The following is a 23,744-nucleotide window of genomic DNA, read 5'->3' as shown; positions in this document are numbered from 1 at the left end:
CGTAAGTTGCTTAATTCTATTTATTTCATTGTAACATGACTATCATTATTTATTGTATTGTTATTTTAGTTTCACTTGATAAGGACCAAAACCATATGGTCGAAACGTCGTGATATAATAATCAAACAATAAATTGCCAGTTTGGTCGTATAAACACTTGTTTATTAATTTATTTACTGGCGACATTTTTAAAATTAAACATAATATATATATATATATATATATATATATATATATATATAACAATATATATAATGTGTGCATATAAATAGAGAGGCTATAAAAATAATTTCAAATACATATATATATAAATGCACATTTATTCCAGCATCAGCGAATACATATTCAATACATATCGATTTTTGTTGATAAAAAAACAAAAAGTTTATATTTCAATATTTATGAATTCTTGGATATATTTGGTGATATATAAGATATTTTGTAAACTGTGTATGTGTGTGTGTATTAGACAAACAATACAGTTTTCTACCCTTGAAACAATCGTGTCTCATTGAAATCTTTACAAATTAAATCTTTTTATACATATATTCTTAAGAATATATTCGTGCAATGGTGCTGGATGGATTTAATTATTTCACACACACACAACTACTTTATATATTTACATCTATATCAATATAAAACTTTTTACATTATTTAAATTAACAATTTGTTTTCTCTAGAACTCTTTCATGGTCGATAATGATCGAGAATATAGAAAAATCTATTTATATATATAAATCATATCAAACAATTTTGAAGTGAGGTTTGTAAACAAATAAATCATAGCGCGCGCGCAAACAGTGTATACACAATATGTATAAAATAAATATAGAAAAATCACAGATAACATTTTACAGTCTGTCTTTAAGAAACATATATATATGTATAAAATCCGTATTATAATATTAAATATAACTCACAAATTCATACTTATAATGAACAACACATGTGATAAATATTACAATATCTTATATAATTCTGTTTATACATTATCTTATTCAAGATAATAAGAATACGTATTTTTTGCATGCTTGATATATAAAACATTTGTTTTTAGAATATATTCTAAGTTATTATATATATATATATATATATATATATATATATATATATATATATATATTATATATATATATATATATATATATATATATATATATATATATATATATATATATATATATATATATATATATATATATATATATATAATTATATTATTACAGTTCATAAAACAAAAAAGTAAGTGGTATTTTAAACAGACAAAAATGTGAATTGTTATATATTGTTTCATCAGAAAGTCTTAAAATAGTCTCTGTATTGTTATATGAAAAGATCTTTATATAACAAAAGTTTAATTATATAAAGATATACTAAAATAACATAATATTTTTTTAATTAAGATAAAGAATATAGTATCTATTAACAAAAATTATACATGCTATGTATATTAGCAGTATACATTTGCTTCAATACACATCATTTTACATTTTATTATTATAATTACATTTACAATTCTCTACTGAAGCACCTCACAGCATGTATGTCTGAATATCATTTTTATAAATATAAGTGTTTCACATTGTTTCTCTCTCTTTCTCTCTCTCTCTTTCTCTTTACAAAGAACAATTATTATCATCAATTATTATCACTATTCTATTTATTCCAATTATACCATGTTTTATTTTTTAAAATCTATAAACTATTTTAATAACATACAATAAAAAAAATTATACATAGGCTTGATCAAGGGCTTGATGTTACTTTATGTATAGACTTCTTTATCGCACCTGAAATAACATTAATTATTATATCGTTCTTGCACCGTTATTGAACCATTATCAATATAATTCGAATACTAGGAAGGAGAGATCACATTATATACATTTCATATTTTTATAAAAACATAAGAAAAGATCAATTTGGTATTATTTTTCTCTTTTATGTTCTTTTTGTTCGTCCGATGGCTCTTCGCGAACGGCTAATACCATTCTTAACATAAGAACAGCAAGCAATTTATCTAAAGGATCCATAAATCCTCGTTGTATCCATTTTGGAATCGTCGTGCGTGCATGAGAGAATCCTAATTTTTGAAGGATATAATCGATGCCGTAAGGTTCTATACTTTTACCGGCCCACGAGAGTAGTCTTGACAGAAATACACGACAAGCGTTATTCTCATTAGTTGCGATAAAAAAAGGAATTTAATTTAAAAAAGTAACTCACCTTACTGTTGGTTCCAAGTGCCACGTTTTACATCTATAGGATCGCCAATCTTTTATAAACATTTCAGCCGGATCAAACTGTTTACGTTTTTTGTCATCTTCTGAAGTGACGCTAGATATGCTGGATACATTAGCCGCTGTACCTGCGTTTGTATTTTTTCTCTCTTGCTGATCAGGACTGTGTGCTCTCGCACTCATACTCTGCATCGTGTGCTATGTAATGAAAGAAATTTAAGATACGAATTAAGATACTTTTTTTCTTTAAAAATAAAATTCAAAGCTATTTTTAATATGTCCTGAAATTTTTTTAGACTCTTACCATTCTTTCCTTTTCTTTTACATATGATGTAATGAGATCATGTAGAAAGAAAAAGGCTTCAGCATCAACGGTAACAAATATGTGATCTTCAAACTCCGTTATAAAACTGCATTCAACCAATGGTTTCTCGCCTGCAAATCAAAATAATAGATTACGATAACAGTGTTTTTTCAAAGATAATTATTAAAATTAAATATTTTTGTATATTTTTAAAGAGTTATATTTTGCAACATATACTCTTTTATAAATACATATAACAATAACTAATACAATTAATTTTCTATGCTTACTTAAGTATTGTCAATCACACACACACACACACACACGCACGCACGCACGCACGCACGCACGCACGCACGCACGCACGCACGCACACAACGCTGGTTATATCAAATAATTATAAAAGATGATATTAAAAAAGTGCCAATTTTTGCTTCCAATCACATCTATTTCTAATGATTGAATCTTGGAAAGAAAGTCTTTAAATTGATTAATGTTCGTAGAATGTAATCATAAGCAGAATAGAAATTTCTCCGAAACAATTTCTTTCCAAGACTATTTTATTCATTTTTGTTCATGCAAGATAGATTATATTAGATTATATCGCGGAAGAGACGACTTTCAAAAAACATTATATTCATAATGATAAAGTATAATCTTATGAGTTTCGTAAAAAATGATTGCAGTTTCCATTCGCTGAAATCACGAATATAAGGAGCAATAAGCTAATCCTCAAAATGTTTTCTTGAAGAGGTAATCTTTTTCTCCTTCGAGTTTTATTGGCCTGGACTGATCTTAATAGATGATGGATCAAAATAAACCGGTCATCAATACATAAATTAATAAATAATAATAAACTTCCTTGTTAGATGAGAATGTTCATCAGCTTTGAAGAATTTTTTGCTACTTTTCTTCTTTCTTCTTTTATAGGGAAAAGAAGAATAAGTAAGATATGATAAAATAATGGTATTTAAAGATAAAAAGGAAAAAGAAAAAATATGAAAAAAAAGAGAAGATAAATAAAAGCAAAATTTAAAAGTTTAAATATTTAGATTAGAAGCTTCAAGAAAAAAAATTAAAGCTTTGACCATTTCGGGGAGACACTTTTTGAGTAAGTTACGAACTTAATAAGCAGGCAATATCTTTAAATTTTGTTATCAGATTTAGTAAAGTTGATCTTGCCTAATAATGACATTCGGTAAGAGTATCGAAAAATCGGAAGTGCAGACGTATCGAGAAACGTGGTACCTGTACGTAAAAACGTATCTTTACACGTAAAAACATGTCTCTCAACAGAAATGCTAATAGATTATTGGAAATATTATATATATAAAAATACAAATATAGAACATGTCTCTTGACAGAAACTAATAAATTATTGGAAATACATATAAAATTGTAATATATAATGAATATGTAAAATTCAGAGATAGATAAATCAGATAGATAAGAAATGATTTTCAGATTCTATGAGCATGCTTTGCCGGCATCACAAGCCTAATGCGGACGTAATTAATGCCAATTTGCTAGTAAGCTGATATATCGCGCGAATTTTGCTCCTGGATACCAATTATGTTACACACAAAACAATTTTCAATGTGCAAAAATGCGAAAAAAAACTGTAAGATATCTTTTATGTGGGCACTATGAGAAAACGTTAAACCGTAAAATCATGTATTTTAAACAAAAAATAATTTTTCGGGTTCGTTAAATATTACAATGCATTAAAATCAATATAAATATGATTGAAAAACTAACTTCAATAACATGATATCCCTCCCCACTCCCATATTTCAAATATAATCATATATTTCACGAATATTGATAATTTAAGAATTTTTCTCGAGGTATACACAATTTAAAATTTAAATCATTAAAATGAGTTCAAAAAGAAAAAAAAAAGAAAAAAAAACCAAGTTAAAACGTCAAAATATAAATTTTGAATAAGTCATTCTAAAAGGTAAAATTGACATTTTTTTTCAATATTGCATCCTTTCTGCATTCTCTACATAAGTATACATACTTATATTTTGCAAACACACCACTGTACATAACATACAAAGTGCAACTTAAGCTATTTAAGAAGACTGCAAACTTCAACTCGTTCGTCGTTATTTTCTGTTTATATTTGTTAAATAATGTTTAGATTATTTATAGATATTTTACTTAAGCATCTTTCTAATATAATAATATGAAAAGCATACCAAACATATTGCTCTAAGATCCTTTCCCTACCATTCCAAATATAAACTTCTCATTCTCTGTATTTACTGTATAAAATTTGCTTGAAAAATTCTAAAAATATATGAAAAGACCAATTGCTGAATAATTCGCGCATTGTGTAATGCTATGATTTGTGCGTTTCAAAGAATTCAACAAAAAAAAAGATTGACGCGATATACACTCATTAATGTATACATAATTTAATTTAAATTTTCAAATAAAATTATTGTAAGTTATTCACGCGTACATCGCATGTCATTATGTGTTTGTTTATCTCTTATTTTCATATCTCATAGAAAATTGTTGCATATCAATCGCTTTATATGTAAGAACAAATGACAGATTACACAGATGCATATTGATTACAAAAATAAAACAATTACGTAACAATTGTTTGATAAATTGATTTACGTATAACATTTACCTATAACATCTGGCGTTTTGGCGGTTTGTAAATGTTCAGTTTTCAAATGCAACTGCAACGAAGGCAAAGCAAATATCACCTCTCGCGTGTGCGAATGTTCTTGCAGCTTGCCAGATGTTGCGGATGTACTTCTTCCACGTGACGCGTTATTACCATCCACCAATGTACTTTCTATCTTATCCCTCTCGACGCATGGAAATCTATCTACCGCTGTATAATAAAAAAAGGACAAACAAAAACAAATAATATATAATGTTATAAAAATAAAGGGATAAATAAAATAAACTTTCATACGGATTTAATACATACCGTCAATCTCACTACTAGCAAATGCATAATGAAACCATTCTTGTAAAGATTTAAATTGCGGCGGAAATAAAACACTTCGACTTAATCTACAGACAGTTGCCATGGAATGATGTCTCGCGTGTTGTTCCTGCTGGTGACCTAGACTGATGGTCAACGTTTGTACGATGTGAACATCGTATGTGTTAGGCGCTACAAGAAAGGAGAGAAAGATAAAAATTTAACAAATTGACATGTTAAAAAAATAGACGCATGCAATATTTAATATTCATTCCTACTTTCAACACTTGGTATTTCTTGGGCTTCAGTAGCGAAACTTATACAGGGCTCCTTCAGCGAGAATATAGCCCAGCTCTTGCTTTTGAAATTAATTCCATGGAAACATGCTAAGCTAATATTACATCCATGAAGTTCCATTGTGCCGCCGAGGACAGTGCCAGTTGACGGCAAAGAAAATTTTAAGCTTCCTAATTGAAGACCGGCTACTTGGGCTAATACTCTTTGCCAGTGTCTATGATGTCTAGCGTCCGATATCGCATTCTGGTTTAAACTCCATGGACCTCCTATATAATAATTTTAATTAATATCGTACATCTTTATTATAAAGCGAGTGATGATTGTAGCAATTTGTATTTACCATCGGATCTCTTTTTCTGTTGCCTTTTCTTAAAACTGCTGTTATTTATCCTTTGATGTTTTGGTTGCAAGGAGCTAAATACGCGCTTACTACTCTTAAATTGTTGACTAAAAAACTCGTCCAGTTTGTAAAACATTTTTAGTAAGTCAGCTGTTGTTGACTTACTGATCATGATTTGTAATTGATCCCAACCCAGATCACCATGCATAAAAATAACGGCGGGCCTGTACATATTAACATTTCTTTCTTGTTTCATATCTTCATACATTGTTATGTAACAATATAACAACATTTGCAAGGACAATTTGATTTAAATGAATTGAAATATGTATATATATACAGGGTGTCCCAGCTAACTTGACCACCTTAAATATCTCGCTTATTTTTAATGATAGAAAGATAGTATATATATATATATATATATATATATATATATATATATATATATATATATATATATAGATACATACAAACTATCTTTCTATCATTAAAAATAAGTGAGATATTCAAGGTAGTCAAGTTAGCTAGGACATCCTGTATATATATATATATATATATATATATATATATATATATATATATATATATATATATATATATATATATATATATATATATATATATATATATATATATATATATATATATATATATATATATATATATATATATATATATATATATATATATATATATATACATACCTTCGTGTTGGCATGAAAGCATCACCGTTATTGCTACGATTAATTTTCCATTCATCTCTGAGAGTAACATCCAACGAAGACACTCGAGACATTAACACACTTGTTCCCATATAATCCAATCGTAATTCTAATGCAAATAATTTTAATCCTACTGTATGATCAGGCTCTATTCCAGGTTCTTCTCGAATGTGTACTATATGAAATACAATTATAAGTATAAAAAATTAATAGATTAAATTCTTTAATATCAATGTATATTAGAGTTGGGCATTTATGCATAAAATATAATAGTCTCGATATCTAAGCGTAAACAATATAAATTATGTTTAACATGTCAAAAGATTCTACAAGCTGGATTTTACACTGATAAAAAAAAATAATAAATATTTCATATTATTATATAAATTTTATATAATATATATAATACGTAGTTTTGAAATCTACTTATTTGGCACAACCTTTATATTACAAAGTGTTTTAGAATCCTAGTTACAAACTTTGAGGAGTAGTAAGAATTAATGAAAGCATCATTTTTTATTAAGCAACTCCAACTTTTCCATGCGTTCTTAAGGAACTACGCGTCCTGGAATCCTGGCGCCTGCCGATAGACAACCTAACGGTAAGAAACACAGACCTGGACCAACAACACTACAAAAAAATGTTCAATGTCTTCCTCTTACTTCATTACACTCATTACATCTGCGCAACATTCGACAGTCTTACATTTTCAAAAATGGCAGAATTATTCTTGATTTGATGAACAGCTTCATTGATTTAGTCAATCAATTTCTTTCTAGTATCAGCAAGGGTAATGTACAATACTTTTGACATGTCCCCAAAGGTAAAAATCAAGAGAGCTGAAGTCAGAAGAGCGTGCAGGTCATGCGATAAGCCAGGATTCCAGGACGCGTAATTCCTTAAAGTTGTTTAATAAAAAACAATGCTTTCATCCGAATCTTATCACCACTCCTTAAAGTTTGTGTAATGAAGATTCTGAACTTCTCTGTACATTAAATAGCTTAATTTTATTAGAAAAAAAACTCACTGTAAGTATCGATTCTACTCAATTCGATTGTCCCACCGACTATACCACCTTTCGCGTCTAGACTCGATCCTCCTAGACCGATGCCTATGTATAAATTTTTATGTCCCGTGCTGCCAATAGACAGTCTACCATCCGATCTGAAATCTTTCGTCATCCAACTAACGTTGCCCATTACGTTACCCATATTCATATGCACATTTAAACGTGTGAAATTCACAGCAAATAACACCAATGTTTCCCACGCGGATTCTCTCAATTTAATCTCCGACGATATTTGTTTGTCCGTAGTAAAGCTCCATGCTCTCCCGATATCTGTTACAAAAATGTAATTATTTATTTGTATAAGTTTCAAGCGTTTCATTAATTTTTGTAATTGCGTAAAATGCACTATATTGTAAATACCTTTTAATCGCGCGGGTTTTGGCATATCATTTTCCAAACTTAACTTCAATTTTTCTCTATTTAATATAGGACTTCTTTCAGGTGCGCTTTTTGATAACGGATCGCATGTATGTCTATCGTAATGTTTTAACAATGAGCTGCCTATGACCGCTTCTTCCTGATTTAACAGACAACTCCCATCCCCTTCTGAGTATGCGGTACCTGAACTTAAATCTCCCAGAAACAAGCGTCTCACTATGCTGCGTCTGTACCATGCCTTTGGAAAAGCCAGAATTTCTGTTAATCGACGCATGTCATATTTAAACGAGGCAGATCCGATATCGATAATTGCTGAAAAAGATTAATATTTAAAAAATTTATTGCACGAGAGTTTATCTAGATAAACTGGTATACATGTGCTCGACATCTTGATACATTTATATGCGTACTTGAAAATCGTATGACAGCACGGCTAGTATCCGAAAGCTTTTTAAGTTGTTCGCTTTGAAAGTTTTGTTTTCTGCTTCTCGATAAATGAAATTTAACAAATTCGACATTTATACTCAATGAATCTTTTCTCTCGCTATCTGACAAGGGTGACCATTGTGCTTCCTTTAGCCCTGTCTTCTTCCCGCCACCATAGGGATGAAAAATGTAAACGGAAAAATCCGCTAAACAACCCGTGACGGATAATCCACCGATGGCTGAGCCCATTTCCTTTCCCATTGTTTGAGATTTAAATTCCCGAAATTCTATCAGTTCTTCCTCGGCCCGTTTCGAGGAGAATATAATGTCGAGGGATGGTAACTGCAGCATACATTCTACTCGTGAAACTGGTAAACACGAGAATCTACAATAAAAATTATTATTTATTAGCAAACGTTAAATTTCTCTTTTAAAATTTATAATACATCGCGATTTTTCTTTTACCTAAATGTAGATGGCTGCATATGAAAATATACTATAACGTCAACGGGGAAACTGGCATAAACGTAATTGCTATTTGCAGCCGTGGCAGCCCACGATGTGTTTTCTGTATTTTCCAGTAGAAAGCTCGCATTCGTTTGCGCGCTACTCTGGAAGTTATTCTTGCTTGGAATTGGCTCTAAAGTTTGCTCGAGAAATTCAAGAATATGAGGACTAATGATAGTTTCCTCCGGAATGCTTTGAAGAGTCATCCAAGCAAACAGACTGGCTTTTTTAGTACTAGATTTTCTGAGCATTGTCATCGTAATTGGATTCAAAAGACTATTTTCAGTGGATACGCGAGGAGATAATGGTTCCTCTGGAAGGGTTTTCGATTCATAATGAACCTACAAAAAAAAAATATGCTTTCTTTATATCCACTGTTTGAAGAATCGCAATGCCGGTACTCTAAATAAAATCTTAAATTTTACCTTAACATCTAAACCAGGAATATGAAAAATTGTTAAATCTACCAAAGGCACATTTACATTATGCTGCAAATATCTTAATCGAGATGTGCTAGTCGTCGACGGCTTTTCTTTACTGTTCAAATATTTTCTGCTACTATTGGGACTGCCAGATTGAAATTCGAACATACCACCGGAACACGATCTTTCTTTCTTCATTCTACTCAAGCTGTAAAAAAGAAAAAGAATTTATATTACACAAAAAATTATTATTATTTATATATTCTTATACATATAAAAATTAAGAATACGTTAAGAAAGAAAGTTAAAAAATGCGATGCTATAAATATTTACAATTTAATTTCATCTTCCTTTCCTGGATCTTTTGTATGCAATACGCATTTCCCGCTATTAATTAAAACTTTGACATCGAGCTCAAAGTCTATATTTGGTTCTTGAGTTTTCTGAGAAGCAATGTATGGAGATGACGTCGATGAAGCTTGTTCTTTCCCAAATGAATCAAGCAACGGTGCACTAAAAAAAATTGATATAAGCCTAACGTATTTCATACAGATATATTTTGCAATTATTAAGAATACACATACTTTCCCTCCATACTATCGTAACTAGATGTACAACTAGTATCTCTATTTTTTTTTCTTAATTCAACTCGTTCTCCTTCTATCTCAATAGTCTCTGGCCATTCCAGTTCCCCTTCTGGTAAACTCAAATCAGAACTAGCGCTTGGTAAGGATGATTGCCTAATAAAAGTAAATATTTATTTTACACTTTTCTTTTCTTTTTTTATTGTTAATGTAACTTCAGACATACCTTCCCATTGTATGTGTATCACTAAAGGTAACTCGTGGTCCACCAAGTCCTTTTACACGCAGGGAAGCTGATCTGTCATTGTTAATTCAATAAAAAATAATTTGTAAAAATTTATGTCAGTTAAAAAACTTATTATTTTTAAATTCAATTAGAAAATACTTTAAAAAAAATAACGATATTTAATTGGACATGTAAAATGCATACCGACTTGGACCGCTTCTAGGGCTGCTTTCATAACTCGCCGAATTTGCTGAATTAATTTCCGTATTAATATCTTCTGGACTTTCTAAATGATGTTCTGGAGTAGGCGAAGGTACAATAAATGATCTCGAACGATACGTATTCGGTTTACTACCGAGACCTAATTTACCCTTGATACCGGAAGCTTTAACCGATTGCCTCCTTAACTTTTGTATCATGTCTCTGGAAAATAAATTTTAGCAGCCAAAACGTAAAAAAAAAGAAAAAAAAATTCACAACATACCTTCTAAAATCTTTAAATACCATTGCTTCTAATTCATGTAGACGTTTCATTTCTTGCTCGATTGTTCCGTGCGAAGCACCCAATGAGCGCAAATCATTTATAATTTTGGCTTGTTCGTTCATTTCCTTTTCTATCAATTGCGATCTCTTCTTTGCATCAAGTGTAGGATCAAAAATAAATGCTGGTAGATTATCCGTCCAATTTTTTGATTTTTTCATTAATATGCTTTCCTGTAATTACAATTTTAGTTCTAAATAAGATATCATTGTAGTGTAATTCTGAAATCTTGAACTAACAAAATATTGCAATCTTTTTCATATATATTTTTCATATTTAAAAATAATTATATATATTTTAAACAAATATAATTAAATATAAAAAGGTAAGTATTATGTATTTTTATTTCATTTACTATATATTTTTATATAAATTTTATTGTTGTAACTTGTGTGTGTGAATTATTTCTTCTTATTATCAATCTAAAAATATCTTAAAAAATCATAAAATTAAAGATATTTCAGTATTACATCACACATTTCATTTTAGAATAGCTTATATAAATATATATAAGATAAAACTAAAAAATAACTGCAGATGAAATTTTTATAGTTAAGTAGTCCTGACATGAAATCTTAAAATAGTGTCACGAGTTGATAGTTGATATTTGCGCAAAATAATTAAAAGAAATTAATCCAGTTACTTTTAGCCACACTTTGTAAATATAATAGATTAATTAAATTAATAAAATTTATAAATTTATAATTATTTAAATTTATAAATTTCTCGCATATATATATATATATATATATATATATATATATATATATATATACATATATATTTCATTAAATACGCGGGAATATGAAATAAATGCATTGAAATCAAGATTTACTCATTTACATCACAAAGCAAAATAAATGTATAAACTTATTTCTATTTTATATGACATTTCGTTCTCTATACATTACTTACTTTAAAATACATGTATATAATATAAAAAGTTGCACAAAGATGGCAAAAATAAAATTTATTAAACCATACTTTTTTTTTAACCTGGCTAGTGCTATTTTCCGGTTGATCTCCATCGTCGCTATCATAATCCGGTGGAACGTGAATATCATCTTCTTCTTCAGAACCAGTTAACATTGTCAATGTATGTCCAAGAGCTGACAGCTGTTGTCCTACACTAACATCAAGATGAATATCAACTCCTTCCATTTGCCATTGAACATTCAAAATCCATTTGGCATTATCTAAAAGAAATTAATTATATATTCGCAAAATAATATATATATTTCTAAAATATCAATTTAAAAAAAACTCCAGGATCACACACCAGATTTGTCTTGTTTCTGCGCGATAGTTCTACTACATACTTCATAAGTGCCTTCTGATACAACACATAAATTCATTATATTACTGTCAGTCATATCTGGCTTCCAATCGTCCAAAGAAGTTTCAAAATCTTCTGCAAACCTCAAACATAATCCTACAAATCTATAAGTGACAAAAGATATAGTTTAAAAACGTACATAAAAAGTACATATTTTTATATATGTAAATATTGTGAGCCTATATATAGTATAAAAATAAGAAACTATAGTACTCGCGTGTAAACACATACCTTCCTTTACTAACTAGACTACCGCTACTACATGCCGATATGCTTGTATTTTCCAGCGTCACTACAACAGCTCCTCGCGATTCTCCGTCATAAAGACCTCTGTTTAATCTCCAATTATTTGGCGGTAAGGGATTAAGTGGCAAACAGATACCCATATCATCGACTGTTAATTGTAAAAATAATGTTCCAAGATGAGGCGCGCTGAGCTGACTTGTCAGTTGTCCAAATGGAACCTTCTCAAATACTTGCTGAGTGGCGGTTAATACTTCTTTATTTAAATTAGATCTCTTTTCATTCCAATACTCGTACGCATTCTTATAATTTAACCAAACAAGTATAGCTTTATCGATGGCCATCGGTTGTATATAGATCAATGGACGTTTAAGAGTAATTAAAACCACTTCCTTGTCCTCATCTTGCGCCATCTCTTCCTGAAATGCATTTCGCAGTCCCACTCTAGTGTTGAAGAAAGCAAACTGTTGAAATTCGGGCTCCACTTCTTCAAACAAGACATTTTTCAACAATTGTCCCAGGCTCAAATTAATATCAACTTGAGCTTTGCCGAATAACTTCATATAGGGATTGGGTTGAGTAGCTCCAGAAACATTTTGCACTCTGTTGGATAATTGAAATTCGACTGCACCGGTTTCTAGTCGCACCGCCGAATTTGTCGGAGTTGTTGCGGTCAATTGAATTCTCTGTAAAGAAATAAGCATGTTCTCTCTTTTTCTATATATACAGGGTGATAAAAAAAAGTATCGAACTGGTAAAATATCTCGAAAATAAGACATTTGAAAAAAAAATATTACATACAAAAGTTGTACTGTTTCAATAAACGCATCAAACGATGATATTCATTTGATCTTGAGCGCAATTATAAAGGTCAATTTTAAAATCTAAGAAATTCCCATTTTTTATTCAATATTCTTGTAGTTTTTCTTAAAAAGCTTTTCAAAATATTATAATAAAGTTCTTTTCCATTAAGTATTTTTCCATTAAGAGCTACGAAATTACAAAAAGGTACAGTATCGCCAGCATTACCCGAAAGTGATTTTTATGTGATTTTAATAATGCTACTTAAAGTAATATTGCTATTTAATACTCCTAATTACCACTTAAAACTCTACAATACTTTTATATGTAACATTTTTTTCTCAAATGCCTTGTTTTCGAGATATTTTACTGGTCCGATACTTTTTTTTCACCCTATATATGTCTTTTGATACTTAAGAGACTGTTACAAATTAATAATAGCTTCGATTTTAATTATCAATAAATATAAAAAAAACTGTAAAAAATTCTCCTTACTTTAATACGTATAATCAGTGAAAATAAGATTCGTTTCAAAGTAGAGTTGGTCGATTCGTCGTCTTCGAACCACAACGGCACTGGTTTTTCACCTCCATAAACTTTCTGCACAACCTCGTTTACTTCTTTCATAAATACTTTTTGTACAAATACTAAATGATTTAAGAGATCCGTCGTTAAGGAATGTTCAAATATTCCAATATCTGCGGTTGCGCTTAAGTAGCTACCTTGCCTCAACACGACACCATCTGTGAAACAGTAGAGAAATTTTGTTAAAAAATACGATTAAAATTAAAAATTAAAAAAAAAACACAAGATTTATTTACCTGCTAGTTTACTATCGTTCAAATTACCAGTTCCATCTTGAACGTATTCGGCCGAAACATGCACTTTAGGTAATTCGATACTAGCTTCGGATGGTAGATTCGCTTCAGTTACTTGCAGCTTCGTCGTGAAACTCAGATTATGATGGGGCAAGTCTATAGTAAATTTAGCCTTGCTGCCTGTTATACCGGAACTATTTACCTGGTCCATCTTGTACTGTGCTTGAAGAGATGGTAATAATGCCGCGGTTATGCTCAGGCTTTGAAGTATTATGTGGAATTGCATAACAATAGGTTCCAAAAGACTGGACATAGTCTGCGGTTTTTCTTTTTCCATGTCCATCGAGGGAGCCGGCGCATAATGATGTGGACTGCCCGGGGCCGCGTCCACGTCATCCTGTTGTAGTCCCCGTGACATTCTCGATGATGTTCGAGTAACTCTTAGTTCCTATAGAAATATATAGAGAGATATATCTTAGTACATAGAGATATATTTTTCTTTATATATATATATATATATATATATATATATATATATTTTTTTAAATAAGTTGAGCAAGCTAGATAAGATTGATATCTACCTGTAACGTTGACGATAATTGCTTGCTACCTCTTGTCATCATTCCGTGCAAGGCTACAGGATGCTGCGGTATATCGATATTAACAGCACCGATGGTTAGTAGACCGCTATTCTTGTCCTTTTGACGCCTTGTGATGCTGGAATATAGAGCCTGAGATTTTCCAACTGTGACTTTTACGACTGTCTGTTGACTGGGGGCAACGCCCTCCAGTAAAACGATCATAGTCCTTCCAACTTGTCCGGTCATACTGCATTCTAAACTCGCGGGTCGTGATTTCTTGCGGCAAGTCAAACTAGCATGTAAACTAGTGATCTCCGCTTCGAGCTTCAAGCCGCTTAAAGTGGCTAATAATCTGGTTCTATGGATTCGCGCGACGCCAAAAATAATTAATCTCGTTCTTTCACCCGTTACAATATCTACAATTATAACATTCGATTATCATACCAATGCTGAAAAAAAAAATAGTGTATTCAGGGTGTCTACTCAAATCTTGTAAGAAAACTCCCCGTAAATAACTTGATATTCCAGATATTTTTGTTGAGAATTTTAGGTAAAAATTGCATAAAAAAAATATTTTTTATGCAATTTTTTCAAATAAATTATTTTTATATTTTTTAATGTTTTTTGCTTTTAAAAAACACAGAATTAAAATTCATTTAAAATTTCAAGTGCTACATTTGCAAATGAACTAAGAAAAATTGAATAGCTTTCATAAGATAAACATTCTTCATTTGCATAACATTTTCATTTTTTTATCATTAAAAATCACAATAAAAAATATGCACTGCATATCCAATGTTTTATTAAAAAATTGAATATATGAACAGATATATATATATATATATATACATAATTTTTTTTATTATGTTTAATTTTAAAAATGTCGCCAGTAAATAAATTAATAAACAAGTGTTTATACGACCAAACTGGCAATTTATTGTTTGATTATTATATCACGACGTTTCGACCATATGGTTTTGGTCCTTATCAAGTGAAACTAAAATTACAATACAATAAATAATGATAGTCATGTTACAAAGAAAAAATAGGATTAAGCAACTTACGTTATAATTAAAAAGTAGAAAGAGAAAAATCGAAATGTCAAACTGACATTGTGTCAACCACTATGTTTGGAATACTGAGATCAACTAAACGACCTTTATTAATTTATCGTATATGTTGTTTAAATTCTCTGTATCTTTTGGGAATTAATAGTGTTGTCAAATTTTTTAATAAAAACATTTCAGCTATTTCTCTCTTTCTTACATGTTTTTCGTTATGTAGAATATCAGGCGCTGACCAATCGAAGTCATGATCAAATTTTAATTTGTGTTTGCTAATTACGGATAGATTACTTTCGCGCATTTTTATATTATTACAATGTTCCTTGACTCGGGTGCTTAAGTGTCTTTTGTCTGGCCAATATACGAAGCGCTACAATTCTTACAATTTATTTTATAAACAACCTCCGTTCTATTGCTAATAGGCAAACTATCCTTGCCACGTTTAATCAATGAATTTAATTTTTTAGGTATATTGTAAACCACTGTAAATCCCATATTTTTAAGCAACCGACCAACATCGTCACTCAAGCCTTCGACAAACGGTAGTGCGATGTAGGAGGGTTTGTCTGTATCAATTTCCCCATCACCTAGAATACTACTGCTCCGGTGTTTCAAAAAATTCAGTCTCTTACAAATATAACGATTTACAATGTGTGTCGGAAAACAATTATTAAGTAAGATCTGCTTCACGACATCAATGTTTTTTCCATGAAACTGGTCGTCAGATAGTAAAATAGCATGGTCAACAAGATTAAAAATGGTGTTCAACTTATATTTAAAAGGATGGCTCGAATAAAAATTTATGTATCTATCGGAACACGTAGCTTTTCTATACCAGTTTGTTAAAATTTTTCCGTTGGAACGGATAACACTGGTGTTTAAAAAATTGATACATGAATCCGACTCTATTTCATGTGTGAATTTTAAACGTGGATGATAACTATTGAAAATCAAATTAATCTCGTCAACATTTGCACGTGGAACAATAGCAAAAATATCATCTACGTATCTATAATATACAGGAACCGCAAACCCAAGTAGACTCAAACAATGTGTCTCCAAATCATCCATCACAATATCTGCTAAAATAGGTGATAACGGAGAACCCATAGGGCTGCCAAAGATCTGTTCATAAAACTTTCCATTAAAAGAAAAACTAGTCGAATCTAGAATAACTTCCACTGCATATAAAAATTGAGGCAAATTAAATTTTGTGTTTGGAGCGATGTCATTCCAACGTTTTTCGATAGCGCGCAAAACTAACTCTTTAGGAATGTTAGTAAATAATGCAGTAACGTCAAGTGATATCATTATTTCGTCATCATTAATAAGTTTCTCTTTCATGTCAGCAGCAAAAGACCAACAATTGAACAAAGATCCAAGTAGACAGTTAACTTGCAGAATTAATTTACTTATCAAATCTTGGCGGGACAATGGCTTAATAGATGTGACCACATACAAACATTTAAACATCACGAACGGGAATTTGCCACGTTGTTATGGGGATTGCCAAAGATTCATAAAACTGGTTTTCCACTACGTATCATAGTATCGTCACTAGGCAGTCCGTTGTATAATATATCGAAGTACATACACGATATTTTACATAATTCAAAATTGCAACCGAAATCTCACATAAAAGACGGTTGGTCTTTTGCTGCTGACATGAAAGAGAAACTTATTAATGATGACGAAATAATGATATCACTTGACGTTACTGCATTATTTACTAACATTCCTAAAGAGTTAGTTTTGCGCGCTATCGAAAAACGTTGGAATGACATCGCTCCAAACACAAAATTTAATTTGCCTCAATTTTTATATGCAGTGGAAGTTATTCTAGATTCGACTAGTTTTTCTTTTAATGGAAAGTTTTATGAACAGATCTTTGGCAGCCCTATGGGTTCTCCGTTATCACCTATTTTAGCAGATATTGTGATGGATGATTTGGAGACACATTGTTTGAGTCTACTTGGGTTTGCGGTTCCTGTATATTATAGATACGTAGATGATATTTTTGCTATTGTTCCACGTGCAAATGTTGACGAGATTAATTTGATTTTCAATAGTTATCATCCACGTTTAAAATTCACACATGAAATAGAGTCGGATTCATGTATCAATTTTTTAAACACCAGTGTTATCCGTTCCAACGGAAAAATTTTAACAAACTGGTATAGAAAAGCTACGTGTTCCGATAGATACATAAATTTTTATTCGAGCCATCCTTTTAAATATAAGTTGAACACCATTTTTAATCTTGTTGACCATGCTATTTTACTATCTGACGACCAGTTTCATGGAAAAAACATTGATGTCGTGAAGCAGATCTTACTTAATAATTGTTTTCCGACACACATTGTAAATCGTTATATTTGTAAGAGACTGAATTTTTGAAACACCGGAGCAGTAGCATTCTAGGTGATGGGGAAATTGATACAGACAAACCCTCCTACATCGCACTACCGTTTGTCGAAGGCTTGAGTGACGATGTTGGTCGGTTGCTTAAAAATATGGGATTTACAGTGGTTTACAATATACCTAAAAAATTAAATTCATTGATTAAACGTGGCAAGGATAGTTTGCCTATTAGCAATAGAACGGAGGTTGTTTATAAAATAAATTGTAAGAATTGTAGCGCTTCGTATATTGGCCAGACAAAAAGACACTTAAGCACCCGAGTCAAGGAACATTGTAATAATATAAAAATGCGCGAAAGTAATCTATCCGTAATTAGCAAACACAAATTAAAATTTGATCATGACTTCGATTGGTCAGCGCCTGATATTCTACATAACGAAAAACATGTAAGAAAGAGAGAAATAGCTGAAATGTTTTTTATTAAAAAATTTGACAACACTATTAATTCCCAAAAAGATACAGAGAATTTAAACAACATATACGATAAATTAATAAAGGTCGTTTAGTTGATCTCAGTATTCCAAACATAGTGGTTGACACAATGTCAGTTTGACATTTCGATTTTTCTCTTTCTACTTTTTAATTATAACGTAAGTTGCTTAATCCTATTTATTTCTTTGTAACATGACTATCATTATTTATTGTATTGTAATTTTAGTTTCACTTGATAAGGACCAAAACCATATGGTCGAAACGTCGTGATATAATAATCAAACAATAAATTGCCAGTTTGGTCGTATAAACACTTGTTTAATAATTTTTTTTTTAAATACAAAGTTTCCTTGGCTTATCCTATTACTTTGCGTAAAAATGAATTTAAAAAAAAAGATTCTCTGAGTCCTAATAAAATTTCATAAGAATTTCCTGATTTTTTTAGGTACAAAAAATCTGAGAATTCTGGATTTTTCAGAGCGTAGACGCCCTGGTGAAAAAAAATTTAACACTCACTTAATTCTCTCGATGGAGGAACGGGTGTTGAACTATTCTCCGCATTCAATCCCTTCTCGATGTCAATATCTTTGGTCTCGTTCAAGATTTCGTACTTTCTGCCACTTTTAGAATGTTCCGCCGCATCCGCCGGTATCGAAAACCGATGAGTGATAGTTTTAGTCTCCGGACGAGTCGCGTACAAATCAAGAAGATAGTATATAGTTTTCCAGCATCGTGGCGTCAAGTGCGCGCCTTGATCCTTACATGTCACATCTGTGCATTTATCTAAATTCGATCCGCTAGGAGTTGCTCCGAAACTGGGCGTAATAACACCCTCGCTCAAATTGATGTATCCCTTCACGCTTTTACCGGTGCTTCGTAATTTTTGTGCGAAACTCTGTGGCCGCGATCGTTGCACAGTCGTACCTGGTAATAGCTTCGGTTGGTTGAGCTCAACGAAGCTACTACGTAATAGTGGTGCCTCCATTTTTTTGCCACTAATGAGAAATTGTTCTTGCAAATCAGATGCTAAAAGCAAAGTATTAAATTTTTTATTACACGCACAGATACAACTTTATTCTCGTGTGACTAATAAAAATACGCTTACTGGACGACGAGCCGTTCTTCGCGGCGGTATCATTGACGATTATATTAGTGTTTTGTTTCCCTTCTGGTTGTTGCTCTTTCAATTCCATTTGTGTCTCCTTAACGTTCTGATACATATTACTTATCTGATGCAATAATCTGAGAAGAGGCATATTCACTTGCTGACTTATATATCGGATATTTAAACTAATATTAACCACTGTGCTAGTATGCTTCTTCAATTGACCCCTTGATATGTATAAAACATTTTGCTTCTGTATCATATCGTCCACTGTCATATCGGCCATTTTTTTCACATCGATGTCTACGCCAATTCTTTCGCATAGAAACGCTGGCGTCTCCGGTGGTATATCGAGATAAAATTTTGCGTTACTTCCTTTTCTTGGTTGATACTTGTTATCTATATAAAATAAAATAAATATATACATATGTATAAAAGTGTAACATATATATATATATATATATATATATATATATATATATATATAAAAGATACTCCTCACACATCTTTATATCTATAATTTAATAATTTTGCTTACTTTTCTTTTTGTCTGTAACTTTTCCAAATTCGCTCACGACTATATCAATGCGCATAGTGTCCATATTGCCTACAAGAGACAAATTTGAGCCTAACGAATCTAAGGAAGACATGTTATTTACATTTCCTGATCCAATAACTGATAACATCTGTTGCGGCATAACCGATAAAGATGACAATAGTGGCTCAAATATCAGATGTGCGTCTAATAATCTAAGAGAATCTTTCATTGGATACAGAAAAGCACCGCTCTGTACATCTGAATCTTCGGTGTCGTCGGTGGTCATAGTGTTGATTTTTGAGTCCTTCAAAAGAAAAAAAGAAAGTAAATAAATTTTTTTAGTTTAATTCTCATATTTAAGCAACATATCTATATTATAAAATAGCAAACAACGCAAAATTTTGAAATATACCTTCATAGGTTTTTGCTCTGTACGAAAGACCTATGTAAGCAAGGAAATAAACATGAAAGTAAACACACACAATTTTTTAACATACATTTATAAATTTTTACATTCCTACAAATACATCTCTTACATATTTTAAGAAAGACTATATAGATAATGTCTAATAATATTGTAGGGGCAGGGGAGAGAGTGCATTTAATATTCCATTAGCGCATCTCTGAATGCTCGCATCTCGAAATGTTCGCACCTCTAGCGACACAATTATATTAGGGATTTTATCCCAGCACACGCGCTGGGCCCGAATGGGAGACTGGCCGATTTGTGCCGGGTATAAAAGCCGGCCTGGCCGACGAATCCGCATCAGTTTTCATCCTGAATCTTGCCTGTCTGCAACCTCTGGGAGCTACTGAGGCTTTCCTACCAGAAACCTACAACGAATCCGATTTGATCAATGATCCAATTCCATCTGGGACAACATGATCGATAGCTCCTGAGAGACCTTAGACATCCTGCGATTACATCAATTTGCCACTAGATATGCTATTACTTTCAAGAAGATTTAACATGGAAATCGATGACATGTAGAGATTTGAGGAAGAAATCTTAAGAGACCCAGTCTCGCCTTCGGTCTCTTAAAATGTGAAAATCATGAACTAGATCCAAAAGTGAGGCCATCATGGTCATCACTTCAACGGAAAAGACCCGCTTGCTTTCTTGGAATAAACAGAAGAACTACATCACAAATATGACTATAACAAAGATTTATTGCTCCCTTTATTGCTATGAGGCGACGCGCTCCTATGATACAGAAATAACCGCCAGATTTGGACCATTTGGGATTTTTGCAACAAGCTCAAGGCTCACTTCCTAGAAAAGAAACGCTATCCCGAATCATCATTAGACACTAGCCCGCCTCCGCCGCCGCGTACAGCCGAATGCTGTAGGCGCTGCAAACAGAGAAGATATACCTAAGACTGTAAGCATCTACCCAAAAAATTCTGCTCGCGCTGCAAGAAAAACAATTTCATGACTGCCACCTGCCAAAGAGAATTGCGAAGTAGGCCAGGAATGTCAGACCATCACTTGTGTCTATATAATCTACAACTCTCAACCGCACATCTCCAAGTCCGAATCCTGTAATCATCTGGGCTCTCTGCATTTTGATACCGCATGCCCACGCGTTACTTCTTATAAATACTGTAGCTATAAGAGTCGCATTTTGTGTATGCCATGGCCTTTAAGAATATCCGCGATCACAACACTTTGTATATGACAGCTTATATATTTAGAGAAATAAATCAAGTATTGAGTCAGATCAGGGCATAGCAATTGGATCCTTACCCTTCTAACGAATGCTGGTATCGACGAGCCGATCCGCGGCATCAGGAATGATGTATAGTTACAGTATAATAATACATATAATATATGTATAACATATGTAATAATAGTAAAAATGTACGGAGTATCTCAGAATTTATTCGACAAACTGCGAAAGGATATTCTACAAGTGAAAATAAGAAAAAAAATATTATATAAAGTTTAGTTAGAGAAAATTTTTATCACAAAGTTATAACACAAATATTGAAACGGAACATGAACTAGATAGCCATGTATTTTCCATTGTGTAGAATACGAAAGGTCGAACGTGCTTAATGCAGAATATAAGAGGTCAAACGTGTTTATCTTTTCTGTGTAATCATATCATTTACTATTTTTAAAAAATTCAAACTACCAGTGAACTAGCATTACTATCAAAATGTCAAGAGTGTTTTCAAATAAAGAATACACTGATATACACTAACTCTGCACAATAAAAAATCCATTGTTATCTATTTCTGTAAACGTTTCGTTTTAATATTTGCTTAGAATTTTGTAATAAGGCGTTTTTAGCCAAACTTCACATAATATTTCTTATTTCCATTTGTAGAAAATCCAAAGTTTGCCCTGTGAAGTTGGCCCTCCATTTTCAAAATTTAAAAGAATTTGTTAGAGTTCTGGATGCCTCCCGAAGAGTTCTAGAATTCTCTATCGGTTTCAGAAATAGTTTTGTCGTTTAAAGCATCGAAAATTGCATTTGATGATACGGAAGGAGGGGCAATTTCACATTTTTCGCAACTTTAAGGCAATATAACTTTTTTGTTATCAACTTTAGCACTTTGGTTATTAAAGCTAATTGATAAAACTCTTCGGGAAGGCTATCAGAATTCTCAATAAAATTGCCCGATACCGAAAAAAATTTTCACGCCTATGGAACTTAGAATTTTTGCCGCTTCGCGACTTCAACTAGCCAGAACTTTTTTATTTTGCATCGTGTGTTAATAATTATCGTTAGAACTCTTCGGGGGGCTGCCAGAAAGGGGGGCTGTCAACAGAACTGCCGGATATCGAAAAAAATTTCATCCCTATGGGACTTGAACTACGGGGTGAAAATTTTTTTCGGTAACAGGCCATTTTATTGAGAGTTCTGATAGTCCCCCCGAAAAGTTTTATCAATTATCCTTAATAACCAAAGTGCTAAAGTTGATAACAAAAAAGTTATATTGCCTTAAAGTTGCGAAAAATGTAAAGTTGCCCCCTCCTCTCCCCGTATCTTTAAATGTTATTTTCGGTACTTTAAACGACAGAACTATTTCTAAAATCGATAGAGAACTCTTCGGGGAACATCCAGAACTCTAATAAATTCTTTTAAATTTTGAAAATAAAGGGGTCAACTTCACAAGGGTAAAGTTTGTCGAGTAAACTCTGGAATAATCCGAATAGTATAATACGATTATACAAAGTGTACAAAAAGTGGCAAAATTCTTTAATATTTGGAAAAATACGCGTTTTCGAAAAAAAGTTTTATGTAAAATATATATATTATAAAATATATTATAGTTTTATATGGCGTATTACATAGAAATATTATTATATGAATTGAATATGCGTCAAGGTCACCTTCAATTTCTTAAATAAAAAATATATATTTTTTATTGTATATTTTTGTA

General features: G+C 31.6%; 1 protein-coding gene across 8 annotated transcripts in view; it reads right to left on the bottom strand.

Moving 5' to 3' along the window:
• Positions 1–1,237: 1,237 nt before the first annotated feature.
• Positions 1,238–23,744, bottom strand: part of LOC126852224 (transmembrane protein KIAA1109) — a 37,654-nt gene continuing 15,147 nt past the window's right edge. For 5 of the 8 annotated variants that reach the window (XM_050596769.1, XM_050596775.1, XM_050596770.1 and 2 more), the window contains 28 exons: positions 20,764–20,793; positions 20,352–20,655; positions 19,814–20,212; positions 19,225–19,734; positions 14,792–15,207; positions 14,214–14,658; positions 13,888–14,135; positions 12,580–13,277; positions 12,292–12,452; positions 11,997–12,208; positions 10,956–11,185; positions 10,676–10,894; positions 10,472–10,543; positions 10,246–10,401; positions 9,995–10,174; positions 9,665–9,869; positions 9,198–9,580; positions 8,717–9,117; positions 8,289–8,618; positions 7,887–8,198; positions 6,842–7,034; positions 6,138–6,361; positions 5,779–6,063; positions 5,504–5,692; positions 5,195–5,404; positions 2,548–2,678; positions 2,230–2,441; positions 1,238–2,151 (listed from right to left, as the gene is read on the bottom strand). In XM_050596769.1, coding sequence (XP_050452726.1) covers positions 1,932–2,151; positions 2,230–2,441; positions 2,548–2,678; positions 5,195–5,404; positions 5,504–5,692; positions 5,779–6,063; positions 6,138–6,361; positions 6,842–7,034; positions 7,887–8,198; positions 8,289–8,618; positions 8,717–9,117; positions 9,198–9,580; positions 9,665–9,869; positions 9,995–10,174; positions 10,246–10,401; positions 10,472–10,543; positions 10,676–10,894; positions 10,956–11,185; positions 11,997–12,208; positions 12,292–12,452; positions 12,580–13,277; positions 13,888–14,135; positions 14,214–14,658; positions 14,792–15,207; positions 19,225–19,734; positions 19,814–20,212; positions 20,352–20,655; positions 20,764–20,793 — 7,575 coding nt within the window. In that variant the 3' untranslated portion in view covers positions 1,238–1,931. The remainder of the gene's footprint in view (positions 2,152–2,229; positions 2,442–2,547; positions 2,679–5,194; positions 5,405–5,503; positions 5,693–5,778; positions 6,064–6,137; positions 6,362–6,841; positions 7,035–7,886; positions 8,199–8,288; positions 8,619–8,716; positions 9,118–9,197; positions 9,581–9,664; positions 9,870–9,994; positions 10,175–10,245; positions 10,402–10,471; positions 10,544–10,675; positions 10,895–10,955; positions 11,186–11,996; positions 12,209–12,291; positions 12,453–12,579; positions 13,278–13,887; positions 14,136–14,213; positions 14,659–14,791; positions 15,208–19,224; positions 19,735–19,813; positions 20,213–20,351; positions 20,656–20,763; positions 20,794–23,744) is intronic. The other 3 variants (XM_050596773.1, XM_050596777.1, XM_050596774.1) reach the window with 2 other exon arrangements.

Source organism: Cataglyphis hispanica, chromosome 10 (genome assembly GCF_021464435.1).
Source record: "Cataglyphis hispanica isolate Lineage 1 chromosome 10, ULB_Chis1_1.0, whole genome shotgun sequence".
Taxonomy (NCBI): Eukaryota; Metazoa; Arthropoda; class Insecta; order Hymenoptera; family Formicidae; genus Cataglyphis; species Cataglyphis hispanica.
This window is presented reverse-complemented; position numbering and strand designations above follow the sequence as displayed.